The sequence below is a fragment of the Vicugna pacos genome, chromosome 16, assembly GCF_048564905.1.
Source record: "Vicugna pacos chromosome 16, VicPac4, whole genome shotgun sequence".
NCBI classification, from domain to species: Eukaryota; Metazoa; Chordata; class Mammalia; order Artiodactyla; family Camelidae; genus Vicugna; species Vicugna pacos.
The window spans coordinates 9,147,295-9,159,056 of NC_133002.1; the positions used below are offsets into that span (position 1 = coordinate 9,147,295).

Below are 11,762 nucleotides of genomic sequence, written 5' to 3' on the forward strand. Positions count from 1 at the left end.
TCACCACGCTGCTGTTCCCAGGGCGGAGCTGTGTCAGGCTCTCTCTGACCTTGGGGGCTCTCCTAGATCCCAGCGCTAAGCTCTGCCCGCCCTTCTCAGCTCTTTGTTTCCTATTCTTCCATCAAGAATCGCATCAAGCATTATCCATATGTCTTCTGCCAAATTAAACAGAATTAGAGGCAAGAAGTAACTGTGTTCACACTGTAAACACAACAGTTTTGGCTGTTGCTTCCTGTTAGTTTCTGTCTTAAAATATCCATGGATGATCATAGGAAGAAATCAAACTTCCAAGTTTATTTTTGCAAAATTTTAATCAGACACCGAAGTTGGATTTTATTGTTTCCTTTGTTGTCCCTCGTTAAAATGATGAGATTGGTTTTTAGTATTTTTCCAGTTGATTATTTTAATTTGGAGCAAAAGGTGAACATCAAAAGGGTTATAGATACGGATCCCGCCGGCAAAACCCCGAAGCCAAATTCCTCCAGCTGGGAGTTACTTACTTGCACGGATGATTTTGTAAGTCGGCCATGAAATGAAAATCTTGAGAATTGCTGTGTTAATGGTTGGCTTTGTGTTGTGTCTGGTTTCAGGACAGGTGGGAAATCCTACCTGGTTAGAAAGACGAGTGGTATACTCTTTTGCCAGTGTTTGCTTTAGGATCGTTTGGACTAAATTCTTTTCTTTCATTAGTCTCAAATATATTTTTCTTGATATTAAGCTCGATTTAGGTTCAAAATCCTATCTGATTCCTGTAGAATAAACTGTGTTATTACCCTGTTCTATTCTTGAAACCCTTTGTATCAGTGGGGCTGTTATCTGCCTTGTGGGAGATCTGTAAGATGAAGGAGAAAGGGGAGGCGGAGGAAGAAATGAGGACTGGGGTCCCTAGGTGGGGCGTCCAGAGTTAAGTGTGATCTCACTAGGCATAGACACTGAAAAGGTGACTCTTTGAGGGTGGGAGTTGGGAAGAGGATGGGGCTCGGGGCGGGCAAGACTGACAGCACTAAGCGGTGGGTGTGGCTTGGCTGGAAGGGGACTGAAGCAGCCAAAGGCTGGGGGTGCTCATATGGCCACACTGTTTTCCACCAGGCTGGGCCGCAGGTATTCATAGGGCAAGTCCAGCTTTGCGTTCCGGATCTCAATGTCCTTATCCAGGGCAGCCAGCTCCTCCCTAAACTTCTTCAGCACAGCCTTGGGCTCAGGGCCTGAAAAATACTCCTCCTCATGCTGACCCAGAGCCACCTGGAATGGAGGGGAAAAGGCAGCTAAGAGCTGGACTGATGCTCAGTTTGGGGTGCCACACCTCCCTGCATCCACCCGCTTTCCTGCGACCCGGGCACCAGGCTCTCACCATAATGGGCTGGCGTCTGCCCAGTTGCCAGGTGATGGACATCTGGAGAGAAGCCTGATGAAAGTTGGGCAGTGTTGCCATCACCACCTCCAGTGTCACATCCTTGGTGGTTGGCGGGGGCAGCCGCATCGTGCAGGGCGCATTAGGGACCCAAGCGTACCAGTCCAGCTGTGGAGGGGCAGATAGCTACCGTCAGTGTCTGCTAAGCACGGAAACCCCGCGGCCCACCTTCCCACAGCGCCCCTCCCTACTCCAGGCGAAAATGCCCGGCTGCTCGCCATGATAAGCACCTGGCCCAGGTGATTGGAGGAGTGCTGGCCAGTGCAGGTGAAGATGCACATAGTCACGAAGTGGCAAAGCTGGTGCTTGGACTGTAAGGAGACGGGAAACCCTTCAGTGGGGAGGGAGAGTTAGAAGCTATGAGGCCAGGGACGGAGGCAGAGCTCAGAGGGACCGAGGGGGAGAACAAGAGACGCGAGAAGGACGCCAAGGACTCTTGGTAACTATTGTGGGAAGTGCCATGAGCAGGGGTTGGGGTGGAGGCAGTGGGGAGCTCTGCTGAGTGGGTCCCACCCACGGGGTCCTGATGTGGCTCATACAGGCTCACAAGAGCCAATGATGGCAAATGTGCAGATATGTAGCAGGCTGGCTGACATCCCCTTGGAAGCCTCGCTGTGAATATTTACACCATGGAAATGGGCAAAGGCTACAAATTAGGGCATATTTCCCCCTAGAGAGCCAGTTGTTAAACGTTTATACACAACCACTGGTCCCACTGCATCCGTGTACAGGATGGGGACCTGTCTCTAGTTGAGAGCAAAAGAAATTTGGGAAGGCTTTGGGTGTTTTTGTAGGGGTTGGAAATGCTTCTGAATGTTTCCATAGAAGTAGAGAGGATTCTGGGGGTTCCCAGGAGGAATCTCTCGTGTGGGAGATTTCCGGGCTCAACTCACCTCGGTCCTGGGCCCCCAGCAGCCCAACCTCAGTGATCTCCCGACACCAGGTCTGCAGCTCAAGGTCCTCTTTCACAGACTCGTCCGTCTCATAGTGGAGACTCACAATTCCCGCCACGTAGCTGCCAGCGCAGGGACCAGGGCAAGAGGGCTGCGGTTGACAGGGGGCCCGCCGGCCCTCTGCTCCTCGTGGGTACAGCCAGGCCGGGGCCCACTGCCCCCAAACTGGTGCACAGACCTCCTGTTCTCCCAGCCTCCATCCCCACCCCACCCCAGATGTGTCTTCCCCCTGCCTCACCGAGAGATGATTTTCCAGAGCCCCAGGGCATCTTCGGCATAGAAAGAAGACTTGACTCCCAGGAGGCCTTGGTCAGCCAGGTCATCCGGGGGACAGAACGAGCTATACGTTAGAAAGGCTCCCGCTCGCTTGAGCAGCTCCACGTGGCCGCTGCCACCTGTGCTCACCACCTGAGGAGCAAGGCCAGTGGGTCAGACAAATCCACCTGCCACACACAGAGGGAGTGTAAACTCCAGGATCCCCCTTTCTCTCCTCATACCTGGTCAAAAACTCCAAAGTCAGAGACCAGCCCAGTCCTGGCCCGGATGTTGATTTCCATGGTGTATCGCAGGTGGGGGATGAGGAGCTAGAGGGAAGGAACAGGGAAGGGCAGGATCAGAAGACAGTGGGGGTCCGTCCCCGCAGGAGAGAAGGGCTGCAAAGCAGGCAAGGTCCCAGGTCTCTCCGCAAAGCAGAGACTGAAGTCCAGTGGCCCCTTGACACTACTGACTTAATGCTCTTTGATAATTGAAAGAAATCATTCTCCACTTCACGTAGGCTGTTCAAGGTCTAGCTCAGTGTTTTGCCACCGTTTTTTCATGCTCACTCCGCTAAAGAGCCTTTTAAGGTCTTTGTCCTATTCTCGCCACCACCTCGAAGCGTGCAATTTTAATGCTATAGATACACTATATAGCTGTTAAGTACACTATGTATATATGTGCTTTATACATAAAAGTGAGAAGATTTTTGTGCCCTGCCCCGAAACCATGGTCTAATCTGCGACCTTTGGAACTTCACCTCCTCGCCTCTTCCTTTGTCCGTGCTACTAGCTATCTTTCTGTCCTTGAAACACACCAACCTTGTTCCTAACTCAGGACCTTGGCATAAGCTGTTCTCTCTGCCTAGAGCAATGTGCCCCTTGATCATCTCATGGCTGGCTCCGTATAATTTCATTCTCTGTGTCACCTCCTCAAAGGAGCCTTTCCCGAAAACCTGTCTAAACTCGCCATCACATCATCCTGCGCTGACTCCCTGCCTTACTGCTCTACTTCTCCCAGCTGATCTGTTACAATACTGTCTTTATTGTCTGTTGCCCTATAATGGAAACGAAAATCCCCAAAGACCAGGAACTTCCCCATCTTGCTTAGGACTGGCATCTAGAATGGTCATTTGCCCCAAAGGAGGCACCCAAGAAAAGTGCTAAAGGATGACCACGCTGTTCTAATTGTCATGAACCAGGCTCCTGCCGTTAACCGGAGCCCCTCTGAGTGGCCCATGTGTTACTGCTTGAGAAGTCTTCAAAACTGGCTGGAGAAGTCTTTTCTATTATTTGCATAGTCCCCTCTTGTTGGACGGAATCCTCAGTCATTTGTGTGTATTGTTTATATGTCATATGTAGATCCATGTTTTATACATAAAAAGAGCAAGACTTCTCATCCCCACCTCCTCGCCCTCCCACTACACCCACCCTGCCAGTGAGTCATTTTCACCTCCTTGAAAAGGGCTAGCGCACTAGTAAAAATAGGGAGCAAGCTCTCACTCCCTTGCTACTTGGTCTCTCATTAGTGACTCTCCCCAAACCCTGGGATTCCAGAGAGAAGATGCCTCCAGAGGCGGGACGGCGGTGTGGCAGAGAGTGGGGCAGGCAGGAGAGACAGGACGAGGTGTCACCTTGAAGATGGGATGTATGGATGGAAGGCACCTCATGGTGGCCACGGCGATGACTTCAGCCATCAAGTGTCCCCTCAGGAGATGAGAATGCAGCTCGTGAAGCTGGAAGTCGGAGCTGCGGACCCAGCATTTGGCCAGGAGCCAGGCCATCAGGGGATCCGTGGGCAGGAAAAGCGGTGGCGGGGGGGATCCCTTGCGTGGCAGCTCGAGCTGGAACAGGGACAAGAGTGCAAAGAAGGGGGACCAGGGCCAGGTGCGCAACAGACTCCCCTTCCTTGCCTGTTTCAACTCTGCCTGCTTCCTTCAAAGTTGCTAGCCTCCGCTTCTGCCTGTCGCTGCTCCCCTCAAGCAGCTGTGCCTTCCTCTCCATTCCCCGCCCACCCAGCCATTAACACTGGGCAGGAGGCTCCACCCTCAGCTTTCTGTGGAAAACTGCTCTCCCACTGCCTTCCCGGCCCCACTTCCCCTTTCAGTTCTTCAGGGTGGACAAGATTCAAACCCTCTGCTTCCTTCATCCCACACTCCTCAGAAATCTCAGCCTCTCTCCCATCTTCCAAACCCACCTCTACTCCACTAACTCTCCAGTTCTCCGCCAGTCATTAGCTCGATGTTACAATTTGAATGTTTCGCTGTCACCTCAAAATCGACCCAGACAAAAGCCTGCGTGAGCATCTTTTCCACTTTATTTGTCCTGTATGGGCTGGTACATTGCCTGACCCCTCCTTTCCCTCTCTGCTGGAATCCAGGCCAGTTGAGTTTACCTCTGCACTCCCTTCCATCTTTCCTCCCTTCCCAACAGCTGTTTCCCACATTTCTAAGCCCATCACCTCTGTGGATGATTGCTCTAGCTTGTCCTCTCCGTCTCTAACATCTCCCTGCCACAATCCATCCTAAACACACTGGCCCGAATGTGCCAACAGCATCTGTCACAATAGCCTTCATCCGTGTCCCATGTTCATAGTTCTGAGCTTGGCATCCACAGCCCACCACATTCTCACCCCTCTCCCCTCCCCTGTTTCCCCATTGTGCCAGCCCATGTGTCCCCTGGGCATCTCCTGACTGCTGCGCACTCAGTTGCACCTCAGCCTCTCTGCCCAGCCCATTTTGCCCTGGGGGAGGGGAGTCCTGCCCATTCCTCCTGCTGGAAGATCTAAGCCCTGACTGTACCAAAAGGCTCCAGCCCATCCCACCTCCAGTGAAGCCTCCCAGGATGTCTGCATCCTCGTGGATTTCCTTGACACTGGAGCCTATTCAGATGTGTCCACCCGGTCTAGTCTGTCTCCTCACCTAGAGTGCAGCTCTCCTCCATTTCCCATTTCCTCCTTTAATGCCACCCCCAGGGCATGAAGGTGGGTACTCAGAGAACCGGGGTGGGGGGCTGAGCAGAGAGGGTCAACCGCTGGGGAGCAGACATGCTAGGTCCTCTCATCTGGATGACCGTGGGCAAGAGCTTCCCGTCAGAGTGCAGTCTGAGCATAACCAGAGGGGCGGCCAGGTACTGCTGGCTACACAGGATGACGTTGGCCTTGATCCCATCCAGCAGCGAGAAGTCAGCTTCAAACAGTGTGCCTGCCTGGATGGGGGCAGAGGGCAAGGGCTGCTATCAGCATAAGGCATCTTCTTCCCACCCTGATTCACCGAAGGATGATGTGAAAGAAGACAACTAACTTGTCTCGATCACCTACTCCATACCAGATAGTGGGTCATGTCCTTATTGCCTCATATAATTCTTAGATGCATTTGAATTAGCCCGGTTTTATAAAAGAGGAAACAGATGATCAGAGAGGATAGGTATCTTGCCTGAAGTCACACCGCTTATAAACAGCGCAGCCAGGATTCAAACTCAAGTCAGTCTCTCCCTAAATGCCATGAGCTTTCTCTCTCCATGGTTCCATGCCAACTCCCCATTAACAGACCCATCCCTGGCCCTGATTCTCTTACTCTGTGCCCTCCATAAATCCCTAGCACCAAGGTCCAGTTCCAGCTCTTCATTTTGGCTTAGTCTCTGTCCCCCATCACACACCCTTGCTCCACAGCACACTGTTCTCATTTGCGGAGGAAGGTCATGGAGTTTCCCATCCCCTCAGGATTTCTGCTGGAGAACCCCTTCTTGCCATCCGGCAGCAGGCTGTGCCCCCAGTGGACCCCGCAGAATCACAAATGCTGATCCCACCCCCATTTCACTGTGTGAGCGCCTTCAGGCTCTTATGTCCTTACCTGGAGCTCCTTCTCCAGCTGGGCCTGCAGCTCCTCCATCCCTGGAGGGAACTCGAGGGGGGCAGGAAGGCGCACAGAGCGCCTCAGCAACATGGGATTGGTGCCGTTGAGAAACTGGTACCCAAATAAAGCGTCCTCCTTCCAGGAGTCCCGCACCGCTCTGGGGATGGCAGTGGCAGGGCTTGCTGTGGGAACCGACCTCCTGGTCCTCCCCACCCCCACCAAACCACCTCAACCATCCCCACTTGACCCCAGCCTACCAGAGGGGCCCAGGCTTCTGGTCTCCCAAGCCTGGTTCTCTAGACTGGGTGGGATCTGGGGGTAAAAGTCCTGGGGAAATACTGGGTAGGCGTACTGACCAGCCAGCTTGCTCTGGCCACACCAGAAAATCCTGTTGAAGTCATCCAGACTGTTCCAGCTAGTCAGAACATTTAAAGCGTCTTTGATAGCTAGGTCTGCCAGCCTTCAGGGGAGGACAGGCAAAGAGTAAGAGAGTTAGTCTCAGAATCAAACCTCACAACCGCAGGCATCCACTAGGGCTGGCCCAGCCCTGCGAAGTCCAGAAACTCACTGGCCTCCACCGGACCGGGACACCTCCCTGTCACCCAGCCCTCCTCATTCTTACCCCTTGGCCAGCGAAGCCTCAAAGTCAATTCTTTTGTCCTCCAGAAATCTTTCATCTACAGGGAGGTCACGTAGATTGGCCCCGGCGATACCCAGAATCAACCCTTCCTTCCAGTTACCCCACCTGCGGCAGAAATGAAAGCAGGCTTGGTCCTGGCGAAGGGAAGCAGCTCCCTGCGGGGTCGGGAGTCAGGGGGCGGGAGTGCCGCTGACCGGTACTGCTTCCTTCTCTCTGCCAGCTCCGCCTCCCTGTGTTTCTTGAACAGGTCTTGAGGGTCATCGACCACCGTGCGGCCTAGAAATGGGGAGAAGGGCACCGGCCATGAGGCTCCTCCTAAGAGCCTCTGCCCTGTCCCTGCCGAGGGTCCCTCAGCCCGCCCTTGGGCATCACTGCGCTCCCCTCTGCTCCACCGGCTCTGCGCCAGCTCCCGCATCGCCCCTCTAACTGCCCCCAAGCCCTCTTCTCTGCTCCCCAGACCCCAGCTTCTCTTGTGCCCCCCCACCCCGAGGCCTCTCACAACCCCCACGCCCACGCTCACCAGTGCCCTCGGGCAGGCTCAGGATGTCGTCGCCCACCACCCAGCGGTAGCATGGGAATCTGAACTCATCCCCACTGGCCCCCGGTCCCTGCACGGAGATCCAGTTGCAGAACCAGGCGTCACTCTGAAGGAGATGCCTTTTGCGCAGCTTCACGAACAGCAGCGGCCCCAGGTACTCTGGCACGTCCACCTTGAATTCCCTCTCCTGCAGGCGACAAAAGGGGGGTCAGCAAGATGGGGCTCTCCGGAAGGGGTCCTCAGACTGAGCCCTGGACGCCCTTTGCCCTGGGCCTTTGGGAAAGCGGCACAAAAGCAGTCAGAAAGAGAAAGCTGCGCACACGGAGCAGGTGGCTCCAGGGCCCCATTCTGGGTTGTCCCGTCCCTCAGTCCCGGGTGAGGCGAGGCGGGGGATGGAAGATGCAGAGGAGCACTCCTTCCTGCGCTTTTTCCTCCCCGCAGTCCCTGAGTGTGCTGAGCGCTGGCTGGGCACTGGGCACCCGCACCGCGCCCTGGGCGAGCGCGCATGTGAGCCGGGAGACACGCTGGTGAGCAGGCCGTTTCGGCTGAGAGCCCGACGTGCTCCTATCCCGTCAGCAAGGCCGAGCGCAGGAAGAGCCCCGACTCAGCCTGGGGCAGGCTTCCCGGAGAAATCCCACTAAGGGGCATCGCCCGAGCGGAAAGGGCTTGGCCAGGGAGGGTGAGAGAGAGGAAGAGGTCCGGGAAAGGCAGGTCAGGGAGAGAGAGAGAGGAAAGCAGAAACCAAGGCCAGGCGAGCAGCTCTGGAGCGGGGCTCTGAACCCGAGGTGTGGGAAGCTGAGCAGGAGCAGATCGTGAAGGCTGGAAGGCTAAGCTGAGAGCTTTAGATTGGTGCCGAGAACAAGCGGGAGCCATTCACATGTTTTCAGCAGGAGGGCGGGGCGGGGGGACTGTTTTAAAAGGTGGGAATCTACTGGGAAGAAACCGCTGTGACTGCAGAATCGCTTGGAAGGGCAGGAGCGCAAGCGGCGAGGTGAGTGAAGAGGGTGAAGGTGATGTAGGTTCCAGAGGACATTAGTGGTCAGTGTGGGACCCACAGCAGGGCACGGATGCCAGAGATGTCTTAAGAGATGGACTTGACAGCGCTTGATTCTTGATTAGACGAAGTGGAGGAGAGGTGGAGACAAGAGGCTGGGTCTGGGAGGCGGGAAGAGGGGAGGACCTCACTTGAGTATGGTCCTTTGAAGCGTCGGTGGGACAGACGTCGGATCTGTGAGTCTTGGACAGAGCTGGACAGGCGATGGGAATGGGGGGGGTCAGCGGAGAAAAAAAGGAACAGGAGCCAGAGGCCAATTCCAGGTAGATGTGATGGGAGAGGGGAGGGGGTCGGGAAATTCAGTGTTCTCTCCCCACTTGGCTTCTCCCCGCTCGCTCCCCGCCACCCTTCCCCATCTCGTCCCGGTGGTAAAACCCGCAGGGCGGAGATCTAGCTCTGTGGAGAAGACCTGAAACAGCACTTACTGAGAAGAGGAAACGAGCCCGTTAGCAGCTCGCTGAGTTTCAAGAATAGACGGGGTTCTGTGGAACGGCGGGCGCACAAGCTTGTCCGCCCTGTTCCCGGGAGGCCGGGCGGCGGGAGCATCATCGCGCGCTGACCGGGCGCCGCCTCCCGCCCTGCAGCGCTTTCCCCTGCGGCCTCCGAGCGCGGCCCGAGCCCCGCGCGGAGCCGGCGGCCGGCGGGGCGCGGCCCTTCCCGGGCTTTGCCGGCCCCGGGGGGCCGGGAGCGCAGCCCGCCCCGCCCGGCCCCGGTCCGCTCACCTGGCCCCGCGCCGGCCACAGGCACGACCCGAGCGCCGCCTCCCCGTGCTGGTCGACCAGCCAGAGCTGCACCCAGTTTTTGGAGCCGGCGCAGAGCGAGGATCCGGTGGACACGCGGACGCGGTAGAGACCCATCGTGCGCGGAGGGCTGGCGGGTTGTGAGGGGGAAGGAGGGTGGACGCGCCAAATAACCGGGCCTGAGACCCCGCCCCTCGGAAGCCTTGAGGCGGTCGGGGGTGTGGGTGGCAGGTCTCCAAGCAGCCCCGGCTGGCCACGCTCCGGGGCCCCCAGCTCCGTGCAGCCCGGAGCTCAGCCCTCAGCCCAAGAAGGTGGGGCCGTGGCAGGGCCAGGGGGTGCAAACCACTGGTTTGGGAGGAGGATGGTAGGGGAAGCAGATGACGATTTGGGCAGAAAACATGCAGGAAGAAGGAATCGGCTCAGCGGACAGACAGTGAGATGGTGCGTGTGGCTGGCAGCCCCCTCCATCGAAACACACACACAGGGCAGGGAGAGCTAGTCTGCAGCAGCGTTGGAGAAAGGTACATTTCAGCCACGGAACTCATTTGACCTACAGGGGAAAACTTGCCTCCTTGCCTTGTGCCAGACTCAGGGGCTCATTCCTTTCTGGCTTAAAAACCTCTGCCTCCTCTTGCCTGCAGGATAAAAGTCCAAACTTCTGGGCATTCAAAGCCCTTGCCCACCTGTCCTGCCTCCTCCCACCTCGTCCCACTGCACCCCATCCTCATCTCTGGTCTCTCCACTTTGGGCTGGAGCCCTATCTTTCCCATACTTGCTTGCATTCCTTGATCCTGGAAAATTTTGTCCAGGCTTCTTATCCCTGGTTAGAGCCAGTTTTTCAGAGAAGTCTTTCCTGGCAATTCTGCCCCTCCCCACTACCCCCACCAGAGCTGACCAGCTTTCCCCTCTGCTGCTGTCACACTGTATGCACCTCTGTTATGGCACACTGAATACTGCCGCACAGCAATCTGTCTGTATGTCTGGATCCCCCGCTAAGGTGAGCTCCTCCTAGACAGGGACTGCGTTCCCAGCACCACTTACTCACTTTTGTTTCCCCTGTATTCAGCACAGTATGAGGGCTTTTGGGTGTCAGTAGTGTTTGCTGAAACCCACTGAACTGAAAGATCCCTTATAAATAAGTCCTTCCCTTGGGGGAGTCAAAGGCAAACAGATAACTCCCAGGCAGTGTAAATCCTAAGGGAACAGTGAAATGAACACTAGTACCACCATGGGACAGAGTAGTATATATAAGCTGGTAAAATAAATGAAGTCGGTCAAAATATGTCTGCAATGCATAGTTTCTTGTTTGCTTTTTGTTTGTTTTTTTATTGGGGAGTACATTCATGTGGTTCAATGTTCGAAGGGTACATAGTGGGGTTCACTCGTGGTATCTCCATGCCTCTTGGCTCCAAGTCACCCCGTTCCTCTGCCCCCAGCAGTCACTGGGGGCCTGATGACTTTCTCTTTAATTCCCAGGTCTTCAGAAGGAGAAGGATTTCACTGGAGAAGCTGTACTTAGGGAAATGTGCCTGAGAAATCTCACTTATACCTGGACCTAATTTAGATGATGAAATTCTAGACTTCAAGCTGATTCTATAGTGGAATTAGATCTTGGAGTGCCTCAAGAGGGGATGAGTGCATTTTGCATGTGGGAGGAATATCAATGGTTGCGGGCCAGAGGCCATGCAGTGGTAGCCTGTCTTCAGAATGGGCCCCAGTGAGCCACACCTCATGGTATTCATGCCCTTGCATAGTCTTCTCCCAAATATATCAGGGTTGGTCTTTGTAACCAATAGAATATGGCAGAAGTGATGCTGTATGACTTCTGAAGCTAGGTCCTGAAAGTCTTAGAGTTTTCGGGGAATGAATGTACAGTCTGGAATTGGATGTTACAACAGTAAGTTTTGTCTACACTATTAGGTGAACTTATAGTCACTAAGAAATTCTCTAGTGAAATAATTGTGGGTGGAAGACCTCAACATCCGGCGTTCAGCAGCCTCTGTAGACACTCCCTTCCTTAAGAGAGTGGAGTTTTTGGAAAGTGTAAAGAGGTGCTTGACATTGATCATCCTCTACTCTTTCTTCTGCTGAGATAGGATTCCACTGTCCAGTTGAAGGACATTAGGCTGTTTTATTTGGGGGGATTATGGAGCAAACTGCTATAAAGATTTGCACATAGGCTGCTGTATGAACATAAGTATATTCATTTCTCTTGGGTAAACACTTGGGAGTGAGATGGCTGGACCTGGATCTCATACAGCAAGTGTGTAATAAACTCCCAGCTTTCCATCGTGGTTGTACCATTTTGCATTCCCCCC

The 11,762-nt window shown here is 54.7% G+C and overlaps 1 protein-coding gene across 2 annotated transcripts; it reads right to left on the reverse strand.

Moving 5' to 3' along the window:
- Positions 1 to 418: 418 nt before the first annotated feature.
- ALOX15 (arachidonate 15-lipoxygenase) lies at positions 419 to 9,561 on the reverse strand. 2 transcript variants are annotated; one of them, XM_031674963.2, is made up of 14 exons: positions 9,427 to 9,561; positions 7,633 to 7,837; positions 7,307 to 7,388; positions 7,095 to 7,217; positions 6,825 to 6,932; positions 6,470 to 6,629; positions 5,687 to 5,825; positions 4,253 to 4,467; positions 2,862 to 2,948; positions 2,603 to 2,772; positions 2,305 to 2,426; positions 1,642 to 1,742; positions 1,352 to 1,519; positions 419 to 1,242 (listed from the first exon to the last, which is right to left on the reverse strand). In XM_031674963.2, exons 1-14 carry the CDS (start codon positions 9,559 to 9,561, stop codon positions 1,063 to 1,065), a joined length of 1,995 nt encoding a protein of 664 aa, XP_031530823.2. In that variant the 3' UTR covers positions 419 to 1,062. The 2 variants fall into 2 exon arrangements, with proteins under 2 accessions (XP_031530823.2, XP_072796105.1); XM_072940004.1 differs by having other exon boundaries at positions 4,253 to 4,444; positions 5,619 to 5,825.
- Between the last annotated feature and the right edge of the window lie 2,201 nt (positions 9,562 to 11,762).